The sequence below is a fragment of the Phyllostomus hastatus genome, unplaced genomic scaffold (genome assembly GCF_019186645.2).
Source record: "Phyllostomus hastatus isolate PE091 unplaced genomic scaffold, TTU_PhHast_1.1 phas_contig_196, whole genome shotgun sequence".
Classification (NCBI taxonomy): domain Eukaryota; kingdom Metazoa; phylum Chordata; class Mammalia; order Chiroptera; family Phyllostomidae; genus Phyllostomus; species Phyllostomus hastatus.
Window position 1 is genome coordinate 948,497 of NW_025333709.1, and position 26,845 is coordinate 975,341.

Sequence of the window (26,845 nt, forward strand, 5' to 3'; positions counted from 1 at the left end):
TAGAGACTGCGCTGAGTGCGCGGGCGGCGCACAGCGCGAGCGACCGGAGGGAAGGGAAGACAGGTAGCGGCGGTCGGCTCTGACCGCACCAGAGCCGACCGGCCCGGCTGGGTGGCTGGGTGCCGCGGGCTAAGTCGCAAGTCGGGGCGAGGAAGAGGCTGAGGACGCACCTACGGAGAGCTGGCGTGCTGGCCCGCTCGGGGACCACGTGGGGGCGGGGCCCAGGCGCCCGGTGTCCAGTTGTGTAGTGCGGGTCTCCAGCAGGTGCCCGTCACGTGCTCCGGAGAGCCTTCCTTGAACCGGGGCAGGGCCCGCTGCCTCCTCGCCGCGCAGCCCTTCCTGCTGTCTCTCCCTGCCAGGGACAATAGGGGCCTGGGGCGCACCCCGACACCCCTCTCCCGGTCCTGCTGTCCAGGCTCCTCTGCCCTGTGCCTTCCTGGCCTGCCCCTCCTCCCCCAGCCCATGTCCAGGTGGCCCTGGCTGCTATGCTCGCCCTAGGGTGGAGTCCTCCTCGCCTCTGGCGGGCTGCTCTGAGGGCCTGAGCCCAAGAACCCACCCCAGCTCCCCATTCCCGGGCCGTCATCCAGCGGCCTCCACACCCAGACGGTAGCAGGTCAGGCTCCGGCGAGTGTGGTCTCACCCCCAGGGTCCTGAGTGATGAGGGTGAGGGGACAGCAAGGCCAGAGCGGGGACTCCGGCTGTGCTACTGCCCCCGGTGGAGCTCTGGTCCTAGCGGTGGGGCCTGCTCCTCCCTGCTCAGACCCCTCCCCGGGCTTCCTGGTGCCCTCGGGAGGAACCCTGGGGTGGCCAAGCCATGTCCCCCATCTGGGCACCCCCACTGGCCCCCCTCAGTTTCTCGGGGCCGTTCGGTAGCTCTGGCACCCCATTCTCCACAGACACCCTGCTCGCCCTCCAGGCTCAGTCAGCATCGCCAGCCCCAGTGGCCCCAGGGTGCAGGCCCCCAAGAGCAGGAAGGTCCGGAGTGCCAGGGTTCCCATCCTTGCGGACCACTTGGGGACCCCTGGACACGGCAGCAGAACCCAGACCTTGCTCGTGTTCCAGTCGGCGTGCGGGCGGGTTTGAGGCGCTGCCCCGTGCTGCTGTGCGGGCCTGGAACCCATTCCTGCCCCGTCTCGGGGGCAGCAGAGGCTCGACAGGTTCACTGGCCCCGCAAGGGGACCCTCCTGCCTAGGCCCTGCTCTGAGAATGGGCGCGTGGGTGGGGGCTGGGGCCACCACTCGATGGAAGGCTGCCTGGAGGAGGTGGCTCTGGGTGGCCTGGGAGGAGACGAGTGCCTGCCTCCAAGACTGGGCAACATGGGGTGGGCGGTTTGGGTCCCGCCTGCCTGCCCTAGCTCCTGCTTCAGAGTCCAGAGGAGAGGAGGAGACGCCCCTCCGTGGTATTGTACGTCCACACCCCAGCCCTGGGTCCGAGGTGTCCAGCTCTGACCAGGGCCCCTCTTGCCCGCTCCCTGAGCTGTTTGGGTGGGGTCTCCCCTGCCTGTGGCCCTTGCTAGGCCAGGGGTCCCTCTGGACCCTCTGCCTCCCTTAAGGACCTGAAGGACTAGGCCTTGGCCAGCGGGTGTGGCCAAGCTGGTGGTCCTGACTGGACATGGAGTGCCCAAGCACAGCATGGTGACCCGTGCAGACAGCTCTCTTTGCCCACCCCGCCCCCCTGCGGCGAGGCTACTGGGAGAGGAGGTGGAGTGGCGGGCGCCCCCTGGTGGCCATGAGGGGCTACAGCCGGGCCCCAGGATGGGGAGAGGGGAGTCTCCCCAATGCTGCCCCCTGAACCAGGCCTCCTGGGATAGCAGTCTCATTGCCTTTATCAGAAGCCAGGACACCAACAGCATTTCTCCTTTTATGTACCCCCTCAACCCCTGGTCCTGAGTACCTGGGCCTGGGGGCGGGGCAGTTGGGGCAGCCAGGCCCAGGGCCCCAGCCTGCCACTGGGAGCTTAAGGGGCGTGTTGGGGAGTGTGCCGGCCCTCTCCCTGGGCCTGTGCATAGCGCAGAGAGAGGCGAGGTGCCCAGCTGTGCCCAGCCCCCAGTGGCCCCCAGCCTTCCTCCAGCTGCTGGATGGGCATGCCCGACGTGGCTGAGGCTCCCGTCTCCGGAGCTGCCTCCCCAGGAGCGGCCTCCAGGCAGGGCCCCCCGCCCGCCCCGGCCAGTGCCGCCCCACCCTCCGCAGGGCTCCGGTACCGTTCCACCTCCTGAGAGCCGGGGACCTGGCCACGCGGCCAGCTCACTTCCACGAGCCTTAGTTTCTCCGTCGGCGACACGGGGGTCCTGCTCCCTTGGAGGGTTGTCGCAGGGGGAGGACGGGACAGCACTCGGAAAACAGGGACCGGAAGGATGACCGGCGACGATGGGGCAGTGGGGAGACTGAGGTTCGGGACGGCCGACCTGCTGGAGGCCCGAGGCTGGCTTTCGAGGGCTGCGTCGGCGCCGGTGCCCTTGGCCCTCTCCCCGCGCCCGCCGCAGGCTCTCCCAGCCCCGGGCAGGGATCTCTGCCTTGGACTAACCCTCCACACCCCCCAGGGCCTGGCTCTGCCCCTGGGCTGGGGCCGGCCTTGCAGGAGGACGGAGTGGCCACGCATCCCAGTGGGCAGGCAGCGGCCCTGGAGCCCCTGTAGGCAGGGGTGGGGGTGGGTAGCCACCCTCCTCTGGGGGCCTGGTGGGAAGGAAGCCAATCCTGCCCGCGGGTTGTCCCGAAAATCTGGAACCCCCAGCCTGCTGGCGCGGAGCACACGCGTGAGCAGAAACCCCGTCAGGTCCCCGACGGAGGGAGGGCGGGGTGGCCGTGTTCACAGGGAGACGAGCGAGCGTCTGCAACCCATAAATAGATTTATGGAAATGATTCCGAATCACAGCATTTAGAAAATAAAAATAATCTCCATACAGAATCCCCCCCCGACCCCAGAAGCCGTTTTCTGCAGGTATATTCCACCATTAAATAGTAACTGGGGTTCATCCTATAAAAGAAGCAGGAGGCGTGTCCTCTCTCTAAAAATAAAGCTGCAATTGTCATTGCAATGTGAAGCCTGAGATTTAAGCCTGAGGAGTGTCCGTGCGGGGCCCGGCGGCCCCGGGGTCCGGGGAGGCGCGCCGGGGTCCCGGGCGCAGAGGGAAGGGGGTAGCGGCAGGCGGGTGGGCGCTGTCCACTGGTCCTTGGCTGCCTGGGCGGAGAACCCAGCGCCTCGGCCTGCGGGCGTCCACGCTGCCCCGTCCCCACTGGCAGGGGGATGGGGGCGGATGGACTGGGCACGGGCAGGGCTCCCCTGCAGGAGCACTGGGGACAATGGGGTGCGTGCTGCTGGGCCGAGGCCCTGCAGGGCCGGGCGGGCGGGCAGGCGTGGTGCAGGGGGATGAGCTGGGCGCCTTGGGCCCAGGGCACCGCGGAGATGGACACCGTAGTCCCTCCGGGCTGGCGAGCTCACGGGGAAGCTGCGTGGGGCTGTGAGCCCGGACCCTCCCTGACAGGTGTCCCCATCGCCAGGTGTGCCGCGGGCACTGAGCTGCCCGGAGCTCAGACCGCGACCGCGCTTCCCGTCACTGCGTGAGCAGGCCTTCTGCTGCGGCGGAGCCTCCAGGGGGCACCTCAGCGGGGCAGGCGGACAAGCAGAAGGGGAGCCTGCCCTGCCTGGGCAGCCACCTGGCAGCCCGCGAGCCCCTGCTGCCGAGGCTGACCTCCTAGTGGCCCCGCCAGGTGGGGAGGACAGTGTGGCCAGGGCGGAGGCCCTGGGCGTTCCGGAAGTCTCCGCAGCAGCAGCAGCGGCAGCAGCAGCGGCGGCAGCTTGATGAAATGCAGCGAAAACCCTCCAGGCACCAGCATCTGGGTGGAGGGGTGGGGAGCGGGGGCAGCCCTCTGGGGAGACCTTCGGGGCCCTGGCGGTCCGGGGAGCGCCGGCACGTGTCACAGGCCGGCCTTGTCGCTGTAGAAGGGCGTGACGTGGAACATGTAGCAGTGCGTGCACACGCGGACGGGCTTCACCTGCCCGTAGCGGGGCAGCGGGGCCGAGTGGGAGGAGCAGCGGGAGCAGAAGATCTGGAAGGCAGTGGGGGGCAGTGAGCGGGGAGGGGTCCCCACACCCCCCGGGGCCACCGCCCCTGCCCTCGCGCACAGACAGAGCGCCCAGAGGGCAGTGTCAGAGCCGGGAGGGCCGCCCGCTCCTCCCTCCCAGCCAGACCCAGCAGGGCATCGGTGGGCGGGGTCGCCTGGCCCCAGGGCGGGGCTGCGACCCTCAGGAAAACCTGGGACAGGCTGTGGCTCTGGGAGGCCGGGTTCAAGGAGGGAGTCCCACACCAAGGCTGCTCCTGTCGGACTCCCTGTGCCCGCCCCGTCCCCAGCTCCGAAGCAGTGGGGAGCAGGCGCAGCACCCCCCAACCCCGTGGGCCCGGTGCCCAGAGTCCACGCTCTGTGTCCAGTCCGAGCAGGGCCTGGGCTGCAGGGCCTCTGCACAAGGACCCCAACGTCCTCACCGGTGCCCCCCACCCCGCCCTCTATCCCGGGGCAGCGGTCTGACTCCCAGCCCTGGGGCCATGTCCTGGGCGGCCCCGGCCCCACCCACCTTCCCACAGCTGCGGCAGTGGTGCTTCCTGCGGATGACGGTGAAGGGGGCTTTGCACGCGGTGCAGAGGCTGCAGGCCTCGTCCGGGACCCACTCGGGCGGGTCTGCGGCAAGAGAGCGGGGGTGGGGAGTGCATCAGGCAGAGGGGGGCAGAGGTTGCTTGGTGGTGGCTAAGGGGACCGTGCGTACACCCGGGAGCCGAGGAGATGCTGGGGTGGGAAGCGGCAGGCCTGGGCGGCCTGGGTGGGGGCCGCTGGGGGAGCGCCACATCCACCACATTCACGGTGGTCTAGGGCAGAGAGCAGGCGTCACCCACGCCAGAGCCCCCCACGCACCTTCCAGGTCCCCGTCCCGGGTCTTGGCTGACAGCTCAGATGACGACAGGGTCTCCTGGCACAGGGCACAGTCCTCCAAGGCCGCGCTCCGCAGGGTCTGGGTGACTGGAAGGGGAAGGGGGGCCGCTGGGGTCCGTGCACCCTCACCCACCCTGGTCGGCGCGCCTGGGTGCTGCCAGTGCGGGGGGACGGCCCCCAGACCCAGGCGAAGGTCCCATGTCCTTCCCAGGAGCGAGGGGCAGGCACCCTGCTTGACCTGTGCCCACTACCTCACCACGTGACTCCATTGTGTGTGTGTGTGTGTGTGAGCACGCCTGTGCGAGCGTGTGCAGGTGCATGTGGGAGAGCATGCCCATGTGTGTGCACATATGTTCACGAGCGTGCTCGCGGGCCTGTGCCGTGTGGAGTGCGTGCACCTGAGGCAGCTCCCTGAGGGCCTCTCCCCGCTCAGGACACAGGGCCTCTGTCCCCTCTGACTCTGGCTGGCCCCTGACCACGGTGACAGAGGGGGTCCGAGGGAAGTGACACTGTGTCATGTCTGGGCCTCGTCTCTGAGCGGACGGGCACCGTCCCTCCGGCCACTGTCGGCCACAGGAGGCCAGGCAGCCTTGCTGGGTGTGTACAGGGGGCAGGTGGGGAGGTGGCAGGTGCCACCTGCGAAGATGTGTGTGTGACGTGTGTGTGGTGTGTGACTGCTGCTGCAAAGCTGCAGGCGGTGGCCTCTCGGGGAAGCCCCAGGGCCTGTGGGGTGGGCCCCGGGCCCCAGCAGACAGCCCGGCACGGCCGGGTGGTTTCTGTGTGGGGCACGGCGGGTCACGGAACAGCTGGACGGCCGCAGACAGGCTACCCATGCCCGGGGCCGGGAGTGCGGGTTCCCACAGGCTGGCCCCTGAGGGCGGCAGGCACCTCGGTCCCACGGCTGCAGACACTGTCCCAAGCGGGCACTCACCCTTCTTCAGCTTCTCCTTGTCGTCCAGCTCTGGCTTGGTGGCCATGACCTCAAAGAGCGTCTTGAGGATACTTCTCAGGTCACTGGCGTAGTTGGTCTGCAGCTGGTCGGCCACGCCTGGGGGAGGGACCGAGGGAGGGCAGGGTGGGCCGGCCGGCCAGCCTGGGGACTCGGCGCATTTTCAGATGGGCCGGGATGAAAACCGCCGCCCAGCCCCGGGGACACTCCTTTGGCAGACGCGAAGGCTCAGGGTACGTCTTAGCCTTGGGGTCACGGCCACCACTCCCGAGGGATGATCTCAGAGCCCCGGTGCGCCCACGCCACGGCAGCACCTGCCACTGTCACGGCCACTCGGCGCCCAGACGTGCCGCCTGCCCGGCAAACACGCGCCGCCCCGGCAGCGGCTCCCTCCTTCCGGACTCGGCCGTTCTCAGGGAACAGCCGTGCGAGCCCTTTTGGGGGAACAGCCAAGCCGAGGGGAGCTGTGTGCACCCCGCCAGAACGCAGGTGCCCTGTGGCCCGTCCCGGTGACGAGGCTGTGGCCCACCCTTCCAGAGGGTTCTGTGCCAGCTGTACTGAGCACCTGCTAGGCACAATGCCCCTTAACTCTCAAAACTGACCCTCGGGGAAGCCCCCGGGCAGTTCTGATCCTGGGTTCATGACCCCGATTCTGCAGGCGCCAGTCCATGGGCTGCGCTGCGCCCACGCCCACCCCGGCCCCCTCCCCTGCTGCCCTGAGCAGGGGAGGCCCCGGATGGGGCACCAGGCCTGGGCCCCTCCCCCGGGGGTGGGCGGGAAGGGCAGGCGGGGGCGAAGACTCCACACTTTTTGTACTTTTGAATCACGTGGGTGTGCGCTTATTTAAAACACACAAAACTCAGGGAGAACAGGCAAGAGACGCTGTCTGGCTCACTCCCCTCTGAATTCCCGGGAGACAGGACAGTCGCCTTCCCCAGCCTCCGGCTGCGAACCACCCGCAGGGAAGGAAGGGAGCGGGCAGCGGGATCTGAGCCACCCCCCCCCCTGCCGCGTTCAGGAAGCTGCGGGGCCGCTGGGGGCCACCCTGGCCACAGACGAAGCCCCCTCCCCACTTGGAGAGGGTGACCCGTCGCAGTGGGGAAGCCCCAGGCAGGGCCCCCCGCCCCGCCCCGCTCGCCCCCCCGAAGCACGGCCGCAAGCCCGCGCCACCCCGGGCCCACACACGGCACCTGAGATGCAGACAAACAGGCGATGGATCAGGTCGTGGCTGCCGTGGAACCTGGACCGGATCTTCTCCCTGGCGGCCACAGGGGCCGCCTCCACCGCGGTCTCGTCTGACGGGCGGGACCCGGCCGGGGAGCCACTGTGCGGAGAAGCAGACACAGGCCGCGCGGAGTGAGGCGCGGCAGGGGCCCTGGACTGGCACTGCGCGCTGGCTTTCTCCCGGGGGGGGGGGGGCGTGGGGGGCGGGCGGGCCCCTGCACCTGCCCGGAGTGTCTGCCGGCCCTGACCGCGGGCAGCGTCTCCGCAGGAGACGGCAGGGGAGACGCAGACACACCAGGGAGAGGGGAGGCTGAGCGGCCCGGCGCACTCAGGACTGAGGGACGGCCGGGGCACCAGGCTCCTCCCCGGCCTCCAAGGGGTGCGGCCCCCCTTTCTGGGGCTGCCTGCCGTTCAGGGGTGCCCTGGCAGGGCCGACAGCTGTGACCGCCATATCTGCACTGAGCCAGGGTGCTCCCCCGGGCCGGGTGTGTCCTGACCCTCCCGTTCTCCAGCCCTCCACCTCCCGTCCCCGATTTCTGCCATTTGGTCCTACTTTCTGGAAAGTGTCCTCCATTTTTTTCCTTTTAATTTCCCCTTGGCATTTTAATTTCCTGCTCTCACTGTAGTTTCCTGGTTGCAAAAATCTTTCATCTATCTGGAACATTCCTTATAAATTTTAAGGAGTTGCGTTGGCCGCCTGCAGGACCCCAGCACCTGTTTCTTGGAGGAGCCCTCTTTCCAAGGCCAGAGACTTCTCCCCAGCAAGGGCCTCGGAGGGCGGAGCTGCCTGGCAGGGGTCCCCTCTCGTAAACGTGCCGGGGACTTTGGAAACACCTCTGGCTCCCGGTGAGTAAGTCAGGGTTGGCCCACTCCCAGCTGGGGTCACTGGCACCCCAGAAGCTGCACCCCACGCTGTGCAGCAGCTGAGTGCACCGGCTGTTCCAGCGAAACCCACAGCGAAGACGGGAAACCCAGGGGGTCCGGTTCTGCCGGAGCGAGCGGGTCGGGGGTGGGGCGCGGCTCCCGCAGTGGGTGCATGAGCCCCTTCACACACAGCGGGAACACAGAGCTGCCCCACCCCTGACGCAGGCTCACCCTCCCAGTGCAAAGCCATTTGGGAAGCGCTAAAGTGGGGTGCTGCTGAGGACTCGGCCGCTGCAACCTGGGGGGTGGGTGTGTTTCGTGCATTTGTATTTAATCTTCCACCAGGACAGGAGGATGGGCGTGGGGCCGGGTGTGCCAGCCGAGGGAACCTCAGGCTTCCAGGAGAACCCCAGCTACAATCTAGGGCTCTCCCCTCCCGGCCTCCGGGTTCTGAAGCAGAAGCCCCTGACTTTCAGTCTGGGGGGCCCAGGACCTGCATAAGGCAAGGGGGGGCCTCACTGTCCAGGGTGTTGGCTTCGTGCAGCACTGCCTGTCTCAGTGGCAGCTTCACTCGGAAGACCTGAAAGCAGGGGTCAGTCACTGAGCACATCCAACCTAACAAGGCCCAGAGGCTCCGAGACTTGCGGTGGAACGCCAGGAACTAGAGCAGCCACGGCCAATGAGAGCTACTTCCCGTGGCAGCTCAACGTCACGGCGTCAGGGCAAAGGCAAGGGCAAACGCACAAGGAGATCTGGGCTCGAGATCCGGGGACGTGCGGTACACAAAGTTTCACCCAGCGTCCCTCACGGCAGCCGGACGGTGGGAGCCACCGTGCGTCCCCCAATGCAGGAACGGCTCAACAAAACGTGCCCCACCCCCCCACGGTGGAATGTTCTTCAGCCTCAGAAAGGAAGGGAATGCTGCCCCCTGCTACAACGCGGCTGAGCCTGGAGGGCACGTGCTGCAGGACATTAGCCAGTCGCCAAGGACAGACGCCACGAGTCCGTCTGCCCACACGAGGAGCGGGAGCGTCAGAATTGCAGAGCCGGAAAGCGGGAGGCGGCTCCCGGGCGGGGGCGGGGGGCGGGAGTGAGTGAGTGACGCGGACAGAGGGTCAGTTTTCCAAGGTGGACAAGTCCTGGAGCTGGACAAGGACACGGGCTACGCAGGCCTGGGGGTGCGCACTGCGCCACCAACGTGCGTGCGCAAAGGGGGATGCACCGCACATTCCACGTCTGCTCCACCAAACGTATAAAAAGCGGGAGAGAAACATGCAGGACGAGGGGAGGACACGGGAAAGACGCGGAGGCCTGCGTGCCCGGGGGCGGGCTTGGCCGGCGCTCCCTACGAGAGGCGGGAGGGAACGCGTGCGTCGGAGCGAGGACGTCACGGTGCGCACGGCACGCCGTGCGTGCGGGGCGGGCAAAGGCGGCTTCCAGCCGGGAGTGGGCGGGACCCAGTTCATTTATCATCGTGGTGTTTTCCACGTGAACAACTGTACCCCTCCTTCTGCCCTTCCCTGTTTATCAGTAAGGCTGTTCTTTTGAAAACGCAATTATACGAAGACAGGGTAGCAATAAACAAGCTGAAAGTGAAATTAAGAATCACGCCCGTTCGCGACGGTATCAAAACGATTTGGGTACTTGGAATAAATTCAACCAAAAAGTGCAAGAGTTTCACACTGGCAGCTGGAGCGCGGCACTGGCCTCGATGGGAAACGACCTGAACCAGCGGGAAGGCAGGCTGTGTGCGTAAACGGGGGACGGTGTTGTTCGGACGGCAGCAGTTGGCCCGCTTGGTCTGCAGGGTCAGCGCGACCTGGCCGAGGTATCAGCTGCCCTTTCCTTCCGTGCAGACGTGGACAAACTCGTGCTAAAATCCACGCGAAAATGCAAGGACCCAGAAAGACCAAAATGATCTCGAAAACGAAAAAAAATTGAGGTTGGAGAACTCCCACTGGTGATGTACAGTTCAGTGGGAAATGACACGGATCCAGAGGGGCACCGGCCTCGACGTTTATGGGGCGCGGAGGTCCGTCACTGAGGGAGCGACAGGGGGTTCCAACAGCGGGCTGGGAAGCCTGGGCTCCGCCTGCAGAGGAAGGAAGCTGGGCCCTCACCTCACACCACATGCGAAAACGAACTCAAGATGGATCAAAATCCTGAATGCAAGAGCTAAAATTCTTCAAGGAAAACATACATCTGTGTGCCCTTGGATTAGGCAACCGTTTCTTAGACACAATGCCAAAAGCACAGACCCAAAGACAAAACCGGTGAACCGGCCTTCATCAGAATTAAACACCTTTGTTCTTCACGAGACACCATCCAGAAAAGCAGACACAGCCCACAGCACGGGGGAAAGTGTTGCGGATCGTGGGTCTAGTAAGAACTCTTCCTGCACTCCAGTATAGAAATTGCTTTGTACTGTCATCCCCATAACCCAGAGGGTCACAGGTTCGATTCCCAGTCAGGGCACGTGCCTGGGTTGTGGCCCAGTCCCCAGCTGGGGCAGGTGCAAGAGGCAACCCAGTTGACGTTTCTCTCTCACACTGATGTCTCTCCCCCTCTCTCTCCTCCTTCCCCCACTCTCTAAGATCCGTAAGCATGTCCTCGGGTGAAGACAGTACAATAAAGAGCAGGGAACTTCCTGAGCCCGAGAGAGCCGCCTGGGAGGCGCCGGAGCCCGCGTCACGCCATGTAGCAGGTGCCGAGTGCTTCCCTCTGAGACCAGGAACAGGGCACGGCCACCCTGTGTCCTCACCGGGCAGACGCACAGCCAGGGAGTGAAGGGCATTCAATCGGGGTGGGGGGGGTTGACTCTATTCATAGGGGACATGTCCATCTGTGTAGGCAATCTTAAAAAAAAACCCTACTGTAACTAACAGAACTTAGCAAGTTTGCAGGTGACAAGATCAATACAAAAGTTAATTTAATTTCTATTAGCAATGAACCGTTGGATACTTAAATTACAAAGCAGCACCAGTCATAATAGCATGAAAAATATAAAATACTTAGGGGTAAATACGACCAGAGATGCATAAGGTTTCTGCAGTAAAAACGATACAATGTTGGTGACGGTCGTCAAAGGCCTAAATCAGCAGAGAGATTTACCGTGTTCGTGAACTGGAAGACTCCACAGGATTGAGTTGTTAATTCTTCATTCCCAAGCTGACGGATAGGTTCGACATAATGCAAATAAAATTCTTAGCAGGCTTTTTAAAAATAAAAATAAGAAAGGAAGAAACTGACAACCTGGTTCTTCTGAAAGTCACAGGTCACGCGCGAGTCCCAGGCAACCTGGACAAAGGAGAGCGAGCTGGGGACGCACCCTGCCTGGCCTCACGGCTCCTTGTGAGGCCCCTGCCACGCAGACAGTGTGACGTCGGTGACCGCGCAGACCAGGCCAGGGGCGCAGCCCAGAGGGTCCCGAAACAAACCCGACGGGGTCTGGCCCCGGGGAAGGGCAGCGCGACGGAGAGCAGAGTCTCTCCCAGCAAACGGAGCCAGGACCGTTGTCTCTCCCTGCGCAAACCTGAGTTTGCCCCGGAGCCACGCCTCACACCGGGGGCAAAAGTTAACTCGGACTGGTAAGAGGCCTAAAAGTAAAACCAAAAAGTAAAAAACTTTTGGGGAAAAAAAGGAAAAAAGTCACTGTGGCTTTGGGTTATAAAAATAATTCTGAAGCATAATATCAAAGTTACAATCCACACACAAAAAAGGCGATAAACTGGGCAAACCGGCTTCATCAAGATGAAGAACTCCTGCCCTTTGCAGCCACTCCGAGGACGCGAGGACCAGCCCCAGGCTGGAGGAGAGGCGCGTGGGGGGTATGCGTCTGGGGAAGGACGCGGATCCCGTGGGAGAGCTCTCCAAGCCCCCCGGGGAAGCGGCACGAGGAAACAGCACAGATCTGAACAGATGTTTCGCCCGAGGGCACAGGCGGGAGACAGTGAGGCCGAGTGAGGAGGGACAGTGTGGGCGAGGCTGTGAGGGACTGGGACCCTCTGCTTCGGCAGGGATTCACAGACCAGTTTATTTCGGGTCGGCTGTTTCGAGCAGCACCGGAACGCCACACCATGTCCACCGTGCTTGCGGGGCCCCTGGCTCCGATGCTGCGGCCTCCGCTCCGGAAGTGCCACCATGCCCCCACTCTTCGCTCGCCTCCCGTGCCCTCCACTCGGGCTGCCGCCTTGGCCCTGCTGGCCCTGCCACCTTGGGCTCACCCCCTCCAGCACCTGCAGATCTCAGGAATGTCACCCCCTACGGGAGGCCACCCCCCCCATAGCCCAGCACTACTTCCTTTCCTTCCTGGCTGAGGGATGGAGGTGGGGTGCAGGAGACGGGCGCGGAGGTGGTGCGGTGGGCTGCGGTGGGCTGCGGTGGGCTGCGGTGGAGGCAGGCAGACAGGAGGGGGAGGGGAGGGGAGGGGAAGGGAGGGGAGGGGAGGGGAGGCGGCCAGGCTGCAGGGAGAAGCTGAGTCAGGAAGGAGGGGCCTGAAGCTGGACGAGACCCCACGGGCGGGACACCTGGGAGGGGCGGGGCCAGCACGGGTCTGTCCCAGGCGGGTGGTCACCCCAGTCACCGCCGCCCCTGGTGCCCGGACGTGTTCTCCCCCGCTCAGTACCCGGTGGTCTGCCAGGGGGACCTAGGGCAGAAGTGGCCTCTGGGACTTGGAAACTCAGTCTGCAAAGTGCAACCAAAGGCGTCTGTCAGCCAAAAGATGTCAGTGAACCAAATCAAAGGGCACCTGGGGAAAGCCACCTGCAGCAAACGGAGCGGACAGAAGGGACGTTCTCGAGTCGGTAAGGGAATCCTGGCAACCCAGCTGGACAACCCTCGGAGGACAACCGGTGGAGGACAACCGGCGGGGCAGCAGCGCCCACCCCTCAACCCCCGAGGAGCAGGACGCCGAAGCAGCAGGAAGCGCTCTGAGAAGCAGGAGCTGCAGGGAGGGGCGCAGGCTCTGCTCTGGGGCTGAGAAGAGCAGGGGCCAACAGCTGCAGCGGGGGACGGCCCCTGAGGAAGCCCTGACAACAGGGGCAGAGCTTCAGGGACCCCACAGCTTCGCTGCGTCACTCTGTCCTGAGGCACCGTTGCTAAGGAAACAGTCGGGAAGGCAGAGCCCTGAGGGGCGCGACCAGGGGCTCACCAACCTGGAAAGCGAGGGAACAAACTGGCGAGTGTCCTTGTGACCCAGGGAAAGTCTACGAAGAAAACCGTGTTTTCAACGGTCTTTGTGCAACACAATCAAAATAACATTCGGTGGGAAAATAACAGAACTGCTCACAGGATTTGGGGTGGCTTTAATTTCCTTCCTTTATTCTCGTTTATGTCTTCATAAGTTTCCACACTGAAAGGCGCCCAGCTGCTCATCAGGGAAGAGAGAGAGTCTGTGTCATTTTTTAAGACCGCAGGGGCTGGAAACACACGTTAGTGATGACACATCCAGGGAAAGCACGGAGGCCCTCGAGACAGACGGATTTCCGCTTTCTAGGCAAGTAACTGATTCCGCTGCCTTCGAGTACGGAACGTTCTGGATAATGAGCCGCGGCTACACAGGGACAGCACGCTTTTTAAAAAGTGCTAACGTTTCCCCCAAAGGCTAATCTGGGAGCCCCGAAAAGGTAAGAAAGGAAGCCAAGAAGGAAAGTCCACTGGTCCCAGCCATTCTGCCCAGGACCCTGGGCCAGGGCAGTGAGCTGAAGGCCCGCGTTTCTCCTGGCTGGGACCCTCCTCCAGGACCCCCGCAGCCGCAGCCGCAGCCGGGCCCTTCCAACAGGGCGGGCGGGGTGCTGTCCGGCTGGGCGGGGGAAAGACGCTCCAGGGCTCCGTAGGGCAAGCAGACCCGGGTCACAGCTCCACGCGTCACCTTCGAGCTTCGAGGCACCACCTCAAAGTGGGGCGCCCAGGCCTGACTCCCGCCCCGGACGGGGAGCTCCTGAGCGCGGGGGCCCCGCCGGGTCTCCGTGCGCCTCCACCTGCGGGTCGGAGCGATGCCCCGCCCCGCCCAGCAGACCAGCCGCCAGCACCGAGAAGCTCACACACGCTCCCTAACAACGCAGGCCGCGTGGATGTGGGTGACATTTCTGCCTGCGGCTAGACGCAAGGCTCGTCTTTTGTGTCTGTTGATCAGTGCTGCCCCGCCACCTCGGTCCCCGCGCCCCCTCGGGCCCGTGAGGTCCCGCCCCCGGGTCCGGTCCCGGAGTCCGTGCAGCCTCGCCCAGCACCCGGGAGCCAGCCAGCCGGTGGTGGGACCGGGCCTGCCTGCGGCTGGGACGGCGCCACCTGCTGGCCGGATCCCCAGCTGCCCGCCCGCCCGCAGTGCGGGCCCCGCACCGCTGTCCGAGGTCCTGACCCAAGCCCCGGCCGTCCTGAGCACCTGGCCCCCTGCCGCGCTGCCCTTCCCCAGGCCCTCCGCGCCTCCGGGAATCCGGGAGGGTGGGGCGTCTCTCCGGCCCGCTCTGGGGCTCTCTTTCCTTCTCCCAGCTCGGCCTCGGCGTGCGTGCTGACGCTCGGCAACACGCCAGACACGAGGTCGCCGAGTGTGAGAACCTGGCTATGTGAGCTGTCCAGACCAGGCCGGTCTGCGGAGCTGGCTTCCTGGGTGCCAGGGCGCGGGAGGGGCGGGGGTCACCGCCGACCCCACACAGAAACGGCGGCCGCCGGCTGTGCAGGCTGTGCGGCCGACAGGGGAGCTGCGGTGGCTGGAGGGGCAGGCGTGGTCCCTCCGCCTGCAGGGTCCCGGCCAGCTCCTTGAACCACACGGCGGGAGGACGAGGCCAGAGAGGGGGTGGTGGGGGCCGCGCTGCCCTGCACCCAGAGACCCCCGCATGAAGACCCCTCCCCCGGACCCCTGCTGAGCACCCTCTGGCCCAGCTCCCCCAGCTCCTGGCAGGGGCCCCGTCCGGCCTCCATGCTGAGTGCCAGCCCCGCCCCCACACCGCTGGACACAGTGCAGGCCTGCGAGTCAGGGCCCTGGTGACAGTAAGGCGGCCCCGTGGGAGCAGTGGAGGCTGAGGACCGCCCCTGCGCTGCCCAATGTCAAGGACAGAGTGGGCACGTGGCGGGCTGAGCCTGCTTTGTCCAGGAGGAGTCGGGCTGCGGGGACAGAGGCGGCCTGGAGTCCAGGGAGATGGAGACGGGCAGGGCCTTGGAGGGGGAGGGAAGAGCACCCAGGGAGGGTACTGTCTGAGGGTCCGCCCCAGGGTGGTCTTGGGATCCCAGGTGGCCCACACTGAGGGCCCGTGAGGCCGAGCAGCTGTGGGGGCAGAAGCACGAGATGCCCAGCAAAGACGAGTGGAAAGCGAGCTCAGAGACAGCCATGCCCACTCGCCACTGCCCAGCCCACCCACATGCCCACCACGCCGGGGGCCAGGATGGGCCACAGCGGCCAAAGGGCGGGGGCCAAAGGCTGGGCACTGTGCCATCACCCGAAAGGCTCCTGTAATGTCAGGGGCCCACTGGGGGACATCTCCCAGCTGGGTGCAGCCCCCGGGCCCAGAGGAGCCTGGCACGTGATACAAGCCACCCGCAGTGTTGATGCCACACGCCGTCCACCTCACTGTGTGCACACGCCCCTCACTGCGCATGCACACTCCTCACTGTGCACGCCCCTTACCGCGAGTGCTCCTCACCAGGCACTCAAGCTCCTCACCCTGCACGCTCCTCACCGCACACACGTACACTCCTCATGGCACACGCTCCTCATTGGAGAGGCCCCGTGGGAAGCACATGGCCACTGAGAAGCAGCAGACACTGCACCCTGAAGTGCAAAGCCAGGGAGGACGAGTCCAGTGGCCCGAGGCTCTTACCTGGACCCTGACAGGCACTGGCGCCCCTCTGTGGCCTCTGCGGACTGCCCGGCGTCCTGCGGCCTGGCCTCGAGCTCCTTTTGCTGACCACTACCGCCGCCTCCATGCGACCCGTCTGCTGCGTCTGCCGGGGGCCCTGAGGGGAGTGCCAGGCACTTGTTGGAAGCAGGGGCTTTGGGCTCCTGGCTGTCGGGGGTGTCTTCCGAGGCTGGGGTGCCCTCGGGCAGCGTCTCCAGGGCAGGCTGGGCCTCCTCCAGTCTCTCGGCTGCACCCTTGGCACTGGCCTTGGCCATGCCCACATAGGAGGCGCTGATGACGCCCCCCGGGCTGCACTTGTCCTGCAGACTCTCGGCCGTGTCCTCCCGGCCGCCCCCACAGCCCCCGCAGCACACGCAGGAGTTCAGGAGACAGTTGGTGGCCGCGGTACTGAGTTCGTGGGAGCCATCCTCCGCGCCCCCGGCCGCGGGCTCTGACGGGGAGACGCCGTCTCCCGAGCCTTCCGGGGCGGAGCCGGAGCAGTCCAGCGCGGTGGGCGACTTGGGGTTGAAGATGACCGTGGCCGAGAGCTTCATGCCTCCCGTCCGGTGGGCGACCGTCTCGGCCGTCTCCACGTCGTCCGTGATCACCTCCCAGCCGTCCAGGGGCGGCGGGGCGTCCAGGCAGCTGCAGGAGTTGGGGCCCGCGGCCCAGGCCTTGTCGTCCTCGACGTTGTTGTTGTTGTTGGCCACGTCTTCCTCCTCCTCTGCGGTCCCCGCCTGCCCGCCCTGCCCTCTCTCCCGGGGCTCAGCACGGGGGCCGCCTGTCCACCTGGCCGGGCTGCCCGGGGCCTCTGTCGACCCGTCCACGTCGTCCATGAAGAACACCCTTCCCTCCTCCTCCTCGCCGCCCGGCTGCAGCAGCCGGCCTCCTGGGGAGGCCTCGCCCCGGGGGCTGTCCTCGGCCCCTGGCCTGCGTGCAGGGGACTGGCAGGCGCTGGGCGGGGACAGCAGGGACGACATCGCGTCCCCAGCCCGGCACACCATGCGGTTGAGCTGCTCCAGCTCCTGGTCGTCGTACTGCATGGAGCAGGCCAGCTCCGCCTCCGGGTTCTTGGCCTTGGCGGACAGCAGCTCCTCGGGGGGCAGGGGCGCGGGGAAGGCGGGCGCCAGGGCGGGCGGCACCGGCCCGTCGGCCCGGATGGGGAACTCCACGTCCTGCGAGATGCAGAGGTTCCTTTCCAGCACGTGCAGCTCATCCTCGGTCAGGGTCTGCAGCAGGTCCCTGTGGGGGGCGGGGGGCGGGGGGGGGGCGAGACAGGACAGGTGAGGGTCCCGATGGCCACGCCCGCCCGCCTGCCCCCCCGAGAGTGCACAGGGGCCCCCCGTCCCGTGTACACGTTTCCTCACTGCAGAGTGAGGTGTGGCGGCTGCCTGGAGCGGCCCCCTCCCCAGGCTCTGAAACCTGCTGCTGCGAAGGAGGAAGCGCTGGTCCTCGGGGACGCGGTAACTGCACTAATAAATGCATTTACGAGTGAAAAATGAGTGTTGGTTCCCACACAGACCTCCAGCTTCTCGTCTGGCAATTACCATGAGCCCTGTCTGGGTGCCAGGGTCACGCAGGGAGACAGGCCGGTCCCCGCCCCGGGGGTCTGCCTCGGGAGAGGCAGGAAGATAAATATTTATGCGAGGAATGATCGGATTACAACACCGCCAACTGCAACAGAGGAAAACGCTAGCCAGGAGGGGGTGCCTGGCTTAGTCTGGGAGACTTCCTGGAGGAGGGGGCCCTGAACCAGGGAGCGGAGGCCCATGGGCTCTCCGAGCCGGGAGGAGCGAGAGCCAGCCTGGGGCCCGAGGCCCACGTGGAGCCCTGGGTGCCGCCCTGGACCAGTGCGCAGGAGAGAGCGCCCCTCGGCAGCGCCCAGCCTGTGGGGCGGGCCGCCGTAGCCCACATCGCCCAGTTCTCGGCCCGTCCCACAGGGCAGAGGGGAACCACAGAGGGCCGGCGCCGGGCCAGCAGCCGGGGCGCTGAGGCTGGAGATCGGTCAGCACTCGACTGTTCAGGGACAAAGACCTGGGCCCCGGGGGGAGGACAGGCAGGGAACTGCCACGGGGCTCGGACGCCCAGATCCGGCAGCTGAGACCAAGACCCAGGCCCCCGCCCGCCGGCTGGGGCAGAGGAGGGCGAGGAGCTGCACGGCACCCCCACCCGACAGACAAGGGGGGCCGGCGGCGAACACTGCCTTCAGCACCGCTCCCCTCCCCCGCATCCACCCCCTCCCCTCGCCCCCACCTTATCTTCCGCAGCAGCGTGTGGAAGGGCCGGAACAGCTCGGACATGTCCTCCGCCTTGCGGTCCAGGTTCAGGGGTCCGTCCGCGTAGACCACGAGGCCGCTGCGTTCAAGACAGAAAGGCCGGCCTGGCGTCCAGCCCTGCACGGGGCCTGGGCCAGCCCAGACCGCCCCTGGGGCCTCCGCGGCCACCTCCCGCACCGCCTCGTGAGCAGCCCGCAGGTCGGCTTAGGAAAAAGCAGCGGCAGCTGCCACGCAGACGGTGCCGTGTCGGACTGGCCCACGTCCCTGGAAGGACTGCAGGTCGACCAGCACACACGTGTGCGCACGGCACTGCCGCCGCCTGGGCCAGCGCAGGGCCGTCCCCGAGACCCACCTCCCGGAGACGAAACGCACGCCTTGTGCGTCACTGGCCACCCAGGCAGAGGCTCTCGAGGACGAGGCCTGGGAGCACCTGCCCCCAAATGAAACAGAAGCCGGAGCCGCAGTCCCCCCGGGGGCAGCGGGCAGCCCCCGTCCACTGCGCTGGACGCAGACAGAGCCCCGCCCCAGGTCCCCCTCTCCCACGCAGCGGCCTCGAGCGCCCACACTGGGCCCCAGGTTCCGGGTCCCGGAGGGATCGGGGGTGAGCATCGTGGGGACACTCTGCACGGACAGTGAGGCCTCACAGCGGCGCTCTCCCAGCTGCCCCCGCCCACCTCCGCAGCCCTCAGGCCTCGGTCTCGTGGCCCCGTCCACGCCCCGACGTCCAGGCGCTGCCCTGTGTCAGACGCACTCCGGCCGCGGCCTCCCCGCGCAGCTCTGACAGTCCCGCCACAGCCCCTCCCTGGCAGGTCCCCGAACCCACAGGGACCTCTGTGCCTCGCGCTCCCAGCCTCCCCCAGGGGGTCCCCACGCCTGCCGGCCCCTCCCGGAAGTCTGGCCCACGCCCGTGCCCCTCCCACACAGGCAACCAGCCTCCGGTCACTGCCCAGGCAGCACGGCCCCCTCCCCCGGGCATCCTTGGGCCTCGAGAGGCGCCCCCTTCCTCTGTCCTGGAACCTAGCGCCCCGCTGACTGCTGTTCCGGGGACCCGAGTCTGCAGGCAGAGCCGCACCACAGCAAGCCCCCCCATACACCACACCGTGCACAGCCCCGCCCGGCGCCAGCACCCGCCATTATCCCGGCCCAGCCCGTCTCCCCGGAGGACCCTCTCTGGGTGCCTTCCATCGCCAGGCTCCGGGCAGCTCAGGCCTCGGCGCGTGCACCTGCCAACAGGGCGGCGGTCTCCGCTCTGCGAGTGAGCGGGGTCTCATCGCCCGCATGGGGTCGGGGCGGTGCCATCGGCGGGGTCCCGCTTGCTCAGGGACACATCCGGTCAGCGAGGTCAAGGGGCACGCAGCGCTGAGCCAAAGGACTTCCTCCCTGCACAAGAGTGGGTGCCCTGCGCCGAGAGCACGGGGCCTCACTCCTCGCTGGGCCCCACGCGGGCATCGAGGAGGTGCGGGGGTGGCTCCGGGCGCAGCGGGGGTGGGGGCACGCCCTGCGTGGCGAGGAGCTGGCCGCTCCCCTGCTTCGGGTTGTCTCTGTGCGGCCTGGGCCACGTCCGTGGATGCCCTGAAGCTTTTCATTGAGACGAAGCCCAAGCTGTGTCTTTCCCACCTGCTGCTCACGCTTTCGGTGTCCAAGAATCCACGGGCCAAACCGGGGACGCGGACGCTCCCCTCCTGTGTCGGCCGGAGTTCTCCAGAGAAGCAGCACCAGCAGCCGCCATCCACGAGGGGCCGGCTACGCGGCTCGAGGTGCCTGTGCCCTGTGCCCGCACAGAGCGCGGCCGGCCGGGTACACAGTGCAGTCGCAGTGGGAGCACCTGTTTGCCTACCCAGTGGGGGAGGGGGAGGCAGCAGACTCCACCCCCCAGTCCTGCCGCCCTTCCCAGCTCCCCTGCTTACCCTCTGCTCTGCTCCGAGAGGTCCCTGGGTGCCACCTGGGGGTCCCGGGCCACCCACACAAGGACAGGACCCTGCAAGGGTGCAGTTCCGGGGATGTCGACAGGGTCTTCACTCCCCCAGAAGTGCCGGTGGCTGACGGGGTCACCCCAGCCCCTCTGCGCACGCTGCCCCCCCACCCCGGCGGCCTGAGCTGCACACCCCCCCCCAAAGTGTGTTGCTCTCTGGGCTCCCGCCCTGGCTTCGGGAGTTTGCTGGGGGCCCTGGGGAGCTTCTCGCTCAGGCTTGTTCTTGTCCAGCCCAGAGGGTGCCGGCACCAAGCCACCCACCCCACCCTGGCGCCCGGAACACACCAGGGCAGCGGCCACGGGGCCACGCCGGCGAGTCAGGAGGTAGAACCAGAAGACCTCCTCGTCCCCACTCAGGACGGACCAGCACCTGCGCTCAGCTCTGGCCTGAGCTCCCGCTGCCACCGGCTCTCCCTTCGCCGTGACTCAGAGCCTCCTGCAGGTCCCCGCGGCCCCTCGGCTCCACTCCGGCCCCCTCCAGCCTGAGCCCCGTGGGACCCCCACCCCCGCCCAGGACCAGACAGAGGGGAGTGGAAGTTCAGAGGCCAGCAGGGTGGCCGAGATGGTGCAGCCGCACTGGTCGGGGAGACGTGGCCCCTGGGGGCCAGCTCAGTGAGAGCAGACAGGCCCGGGCCACTGTCCTCCGGCCGCCCGGCCTGGCGACGGCCGTGGTGACGAGGAGGGTGGATCGCAAAGAGCTGAACAAACGCCGCCACAGACTCGAGGGCGAAAAATCCGGAGACGCTGGGCGTCGGCTCCCGACGCTGTCATCTCCAACAGGTGCGCTGCCTGCGCTGCGCCCACGCGCTTCAGGACGGCTCCCCCGGAGGCCGTGTGGGTCTCTCGTGGGCCCGGGCTCCGGGCTCCGCCCACCGCGGGGCGTGATGAGAGTGACCAGTGGGCGGGCGGCAGAGGCCTCGGGTGCTGCTGGGCGGTTCCGAGCGGGCGGGGCTGGCACGCCACCCTGCTCCGCGTGCCGCTCCACAGGGAACCCGCCCAGAACCGCGGGCGCCGGGCGGCACTGCGCCTCGGGCGGCGGGGCCGGGGCCGGGCCGGGACACGGCGCGCACCGGGGGGGCTGCAGGACACGCAGCGGGCACAGAGGTGGGAGCTCCCTGTCCCTGCCGCCTGAGCTCAAGGCAGCTTCACCGTCTGGTGTTTTAAACCAGAGACCTAAAATACTTTTTCCTCGAATGAGTTTGGCCTCAGACAGCCATCTGCCTGGAAATAGAGCAATAGAACGGATCGTGCGGGCTGCCTCCCAGGGCGCGAGGGCAGCCCCGGCTTTGAGGCCGGACACTGCACCCCGGGCTGCCTGAGCTGGCACGCTGGGGACCCCTGGCCCTCACCCCCGGCCCTCACCCCCGACATCCGTGCGTGAAGGGAGGTGGTCACATTCTCACAGCAAAGGTGCCGAGGGTGTCACCTATGCTGCGCTAGAGGCTGCCCGCCGTGCTTCTCCCAACGTGTGTACCTGGGAGAAAGGCGACTGCGGACAGAGGGGGGGGCGGGGGGCCAGACGGAGGCAGGCAGGGTCGGGAGGCCGCCCTGCAGCCCGGGGAGGCGGCCTCGGGGGTGGGGGCGGGGGGGCCACTGGTGTGGCAGCTGGGCCGCGCCCGCCCGAACCAGGGTCCCGGCACCTTGCTTGCAGCCGGTCTCCTCACGGCAGGCACCGTGTTTGCTGTGTATAATGTGCACCCGTGTTTTTGGCCCAGACTTTCAGGAAAAAACCTTTCATTTTAATTATTTTTAAGCACATTTTATTGATTGCGCTATTATAGTTGTCCCATTCTTCCTCCTTTTATTTCCCTCCACCCTGCACCCCCCTACCACCAGCATTCCCCCCCCAGTTCATGTCCATGGGTCGCACGTACATGAAAGTTCTTTGGCTTCTCCATTCCCTACACTATTCTTAACCTGTCCCTGTCTGTTTTCTACCTAGTGTTTATGCTCCTTATTCTCTGTATCTTTCCCCGTTCTGCCCCTCCCCTCCCCGCCTCCTCTCCCCACTGATAACCCTCCGTGTGCTCTCCATTTCTGTGATTCTGTTCCTGTTCTGGTTGTTGGCTTAGTTTGTTTTTGTTTTTACGTTCAGTTGTTGATGGCTGTGAATTTGTTGTCATTTTACTGTTCATAGTTTTTATCTTCTTTTCCTTAGATAAGTCCCTTTAACACTTCATATACTAAGGGCTTAGTGATGATGAACTCCTTGCACTTGACCTTATCTGGGAAGCACTTTATCTGCCCTTGCACTCTGAATGATAGCTTTGTTGGATAGAGCAATCCAGAATGTGGGTCGTTCTAATTCTTTAATTCAGTGTTTCCTACGCACAAAACCAGTAATCGTATCGCAAGGCGTTACTGTGCCCGCGGACACCGCTCTTGCTTCCTGGAGTCACGGGCGACGCGTGAGCACGGATGGAGGAGTTAAGCCCCCCTCCTGCCCAGGCCTCACGGGTCTCCACGGCGTTTAACTCTCCGGAGTCTCAGGCCAGAAAGGCAGCTCTGGCCCGGCCCAGGGGTGCGCCCAGGGGTGGCCCTGCAGGCGCCCCTCCTCCTACACAGGGCTAAGGGAGCCCCTTTTTCCCAGCAGCAGCCCACCCTGCTGCACAGCCACAGCTCCACGCCGCTCCCACCACTGCACCCCCACCTCCCGCGGGAGGGGCCCCGTGGGGCCTCCCGAGGCCTGCGCTGGACCAGTCCTGGCCTCCGCCTCCCACCCCGACAGCCCTGGGCCACCGCACCAACAGCCAGGTCTCCACCCGGCACCTGCCCCCGGCTCTCTGCCCGGCTCCGTGTCTGTGTGCCAGCTGCCCATGGGGCCCTCCCCAGCTGCCAGCCCACAGGCCCTGCCACCCAGGTCCCCACGGGCCACCCCAGGCGCGCCCACCTGGCAGGAGGGGGTGCTCTCTGGGAGTCGGGGGTGGCCCGGCAGCAGCAGGCCATGCCCAGAACACCTGGGCTCTGACCTGGGCTCCGAGACTCTTTGCAAGCGGCTGCAGGCTTCCTGCCTCGGCGTGTTCAAGGCTATGCTCTGACCGCCCTGACCTGTCTGGGCCCATGCGGCCACCAAGGCTGACCGGAGCGCCCCGCTCCCACTGAGGTGCTGCCCCCCACACACTCCCCAGCCGCTCCCACCTGTGGTTCACCTACCGGGCTCCCCTCCCTGCCAGCCCGTGGGATTATTCACACAAGCCCATCACAGCTGCCCTCAGAACCACGGGGGGGCGGGGACTGCCCCCTGCTCCTCAGAGTCGCCCCCCAGCCCCCCCAGTCACTCTGCTCCCCGCGGGTCCCCCGCCCCTGACCTCATCTCCTTGGCCTCGGGGGTCAGGTACCCTGTACTATTTGGGGAGCAGGCTCCCACCCGCCGAGGGGGCTCCCACCCGCCGAGGGGGCGTGTGGCTCCCACCGGCCGAGGGACGGCAGCAGCACTTCCAGGCGACCACACAGTTCCCTCTGCGGGTGTGAGTGCCGTCTCCCGACCCCAGGAGGGCCCTCAGCCTGGGGCGCCCCGCCGGGTCTCCGCCAGAGGACCGCCGAGGCGGAGGGACACTCACCACACGATGGCCAGCCGGGGGATGGTGAACATGAGGGCGGGCTCATAGTCGTCGATCATGTCCTGCGTCAGGTACCCGAAGTCCAGGGCCCTGGCCGAGGGAGGGGGCAGTGAGGCAGGGCAGGCCGGAGCCGGGGGGTCGGCCCGCTCGACCTCAGCCTCGACCCCGCCCCGCAGGCGGTCAGGGGGTGACACAGGCGGGCGGCCCCCACGCCCACTGGCCGGACCCCGGCACCAGGGCAGGCGGGCAGGCAGGACGGCCACGAGGTCCGATCAGGAAGCTAACCTGGCCGCGAGCCGCTCAGCCAGGGAACTGAAACCACTCGAGTGACAGGAAATGGGGGACAGAACACGCCCCCGAACAAGGGACCCCGGGGACAGAGACGCCCCCGGGCTGGTCTCTCCCGCCCACGGCGGGGCTCCTCGAGGCCCCAGGGGCTGGCGCCAGGGCTCCCGGCGAAGGCACTTCCTTGCCTTCCGCTTAGTGACCCGAGGTCTGTCCCGACACCTGAACGCTGGGCAGCGTGTCCCCAGGGAGGAAGAGCTCGTGAGGTGACAGCGGGCAGTTTCAAGACCACCCTACCACCGCAACGCTGGTCAGACCCGAGGAGCGTTCTAGGTAAAACCTCAGCCCCAAAGTCCACCCGGAAAATCTGACTCTGCGTTGGAGTGCCAGGCGTGATGAGGGCGCCGGGGGTCTACCCCAAACCTGATGGGTAGACGGGAGCCCAGGACAGGTCCCTCCCTCCGGGCCTGGGCAGGTGAGCAGCGGTGGGGTGGGGAGACGGGGGTGGGGGAGAGCGGGGAGACGAGGGAGGGAGGGCGGGCGGGGAGGAGGCCCGGCTCCTGGAGGCGGAGCCTGTGCAGCTCTGTGCTCTGTCACAGGAACTTCAGCAGCAGGACCGGCCCCCTGGGCCCACAGACGAGGAGAGTTGGGGGCGGGCGGGGATGAGGAACCAGGCCGGAGCAGGCCTCCCCCGGGGGCGCCCCCCACCCAGACCAAGGGTGAGGCGGGGCAGGTACGGTCCCGCGGGCAGGTCCCTGGGACGAGGCGCAGCCCCGCGGTGGCCGCTCACCTCTGCACCGTCTCGCAGAACAGCACGATGACCTCCTGCTGCACGTAGTACTCCCGGGGGGACTTCACGGGCACCATGGCCGACACGTAGCTGCAACACAGGCCGGGCGTGAGGGCTGCCCCGGGCCCCCGCGCGCCGTCCAGAGGGACGGGGATGCTGGATGAGACCACGTGACAGCGCCGCGTCCACGCCCCCCAGGGCAGCCGCCTCGGTCCACAGCTCCAGCTGGACGGCACGGTCCGTCAGGGCTGCTCCCTGGGGCCCCAGCCCACCCCTCGGGCCTGGGCTGCCCCCACCCACCTCCATGAACATCACCAGCCCCAGCCAGTGAGCAAGTGAATGCACACGCAGGCGCCCCTGGGGTGTACCGGGGAGGGCGGCGGTGGTGGAGGGGTGGACAGCTGGGGTCCTCTGCATCCCCGGGTCACCTGGCCCGGCCTTCAGGATGCACCTCCACTCCCTGGAGAGGCGTCCCAGCCCCCCCCACCAGGGACCCACGCTGTCTCCCTGCGCAGCAACCCCGAGCCCAGCCACCAGCTCGGAGAGGCCTGGGGGCCACGCCAGGTGGCAGGTTCGCTGAGTGGCTGTGAAAAGGTGACAGTGTCCCCAAGGTGAGAACACGCTCAGCCCCCACGTGAGGACACTTTTCTCTCCTCAGTCACTCACTATGATTTCTCATCATGAAAACTTGTTGGGGCGTCTGGGGAAGAGGGAGAAAATAAAACTTGATCTCCCCTTCTCTTCCCGCAGAGAGCAGCCTTCAACACTGCGGGGAGCGGGGGTGGAGTTCCTTCAGGGGCTACCAGACGGGCAGGTCTCGCTACCAAGGGCCGCCCGGACCTGAACTCCGAGTGCCGTGCTCTCTCGCCTGCCGTGGGGCCTTCGTGTCCGGGTGCCTCTGACCCCTTCCCCACGGAGGCCTGCGGGCGGGCTGGAGGGCACTCCCTGCACTGGGGGGCAGGCTCCAGCTCCTGCCGGAGCAGCAGCTCCCCGGGCTGTGGGCGGGCGGGCACAGGGCGGGTGCACACACGCGGAGCTCCGTGCTGGTGCCAGTGCCTGGGCCGGGGAGGGGGCGGGGCCACCGGGAGATCCGAGACTCCCCCGACCTGGGGCAGGGCCCCCCACCCCATGGAGCTGGGGGTCCCAGTGGGCCGCAGGAGCAGCGGCCACCCCCCCGCTGCTTGTCCTGCGTCCCAGATCTGCACGCAGAGTGGGTGTCGGGTGACTGTGGGGTGAGCAGCCAGGTTGACAGGCTGACAGGGGCAGCTGGGACCAATGGCAGGCGAGGCTGGAAGGGGAGGGGGCGGCGGCAGATGGAGGCTGAGGCTCGTGGTGGACCGGAGACAATGACAACTTCCCTCCGCAGGGCCCACCTGGCGCCCCTGAGGTGTACCGGGGAAGGCGGCGGTGGTGGAGGGGTGGACAGCTGGGGTCCTCTGCATCCCCGGGTCACCTGGCCCTGCCTTCAAGATGCACCTCCACTCCCTGGACCCACTGGGCCTCGCTACCAGGGCCCCACACTGCCCCCCAGGGCTACGTGCGCTCACTCGGACAGCCCTCGGGCAGCCGCAGCCCCTCCCTGCGCGGCGTGCTCCCGCTTGAAACGCCCGACCAGCCCTGCAGAGCTGGCCCGCCCCTCCCTGCACAGCACGGCCACGCCCACCCTCTCCCACCCCGCCGCACCGACAGCCCACGCACGGCCCTCCGGTCACCTCAGCTCGAACTCGGCGAACAGCACGTCGAAGTGCCTCAGCGCCTCCCGCATCTTCTCCGTGTAGGTGTTGAGGTCCCGCAGCGCCTGGTCGCGGAGGGCGCCCCGCACGCCCTCCAGGCTGCGGGTCAGCTCCTTGGCCAGCGGGCGCATGGCCACGCTCTCCAGCTCCCGGTTCATGATGATGGAGCCGGCGGCCAGGCACTGCAGGCAGAAGGGGCGGCTCTCGGGGTCTCGCCTGGGCCCGCCCCAGCTTCCCTGCCCCCCCACGCTCCTTTGGCCTGCAGAGACCAGGATCCTCAGCACAGTCAGCTGACCCCGGGCAGGGCCGGCCCCCGTGAGAGGACTGTGGTCCCCAGAGCCAGGCACACGTGGAAAAGGCTGGGACGTGGCTGTCATCCCCGGGACCCCCCTGAGTGCTCTCTCCCAGGAACCCCTGCCTCACAGCCCCCCACTCCCTCTG

At 66.8% G+C, this 26,845-nt stretch overlaps 1 protein-coding gene across 4 annotated transcripts in view; it reads right to left on the minus strand.

The window, feature by feature from the left end:
* Positions 1–3,891: 3,891 nt before the first annotated feature.
* ZFYVE28 (zinc finger FYVE-type containing 28) overlaps positions 3,892–26,845 on the minus strand; it is a 42,967-nt gene continuing 20,013 nt past the window's right edge. For all 4 annotated transcript variants that reach the window (XM_045834348.1, XM_045834349.1, XM_045834350.1 and 1 more), the window contains exons 4-13: positions 26,384–26,586; positions 24,672–24,761; positions 23,597–23,686; positions 18,042–18,143; positions 15,771–17,030; positions 7,062–7,195; positions 5,854–5,970; positions 4,905–5,009; positions 4,570–4,673; positions 3,892–4,046 (exon numbers count right to left, since the gene is read on the minus strand). In XM_045834348.1, the coding sequence (XP_045690304.1) occupies positions 3,915–4,046; positions 4,570–4,673; positions 4,905–5,009; positions 5,854–5,970; positions 7,062–7,195; positions 15,771–17,030; positions 18,042–18,143; positions 23,597–23,686; positions 24,672–24,761; positions 26,384–26,586 (2,337 nt within the window). In that variant the 3' untranslated portion in view covers positions 3,892–3,914. The remainder of the gene's footprint in view (positions 4,047–4,569; positions 4,674–4,904; positions 5,010–5,853; positions 5,971–7,061; positions 7,196–15,770; positions 17,031–18,041; positions 18,144–23,596; positions 23,687–24,671; positions 24,762–26,383; positions 26,587–26,845) is intronic.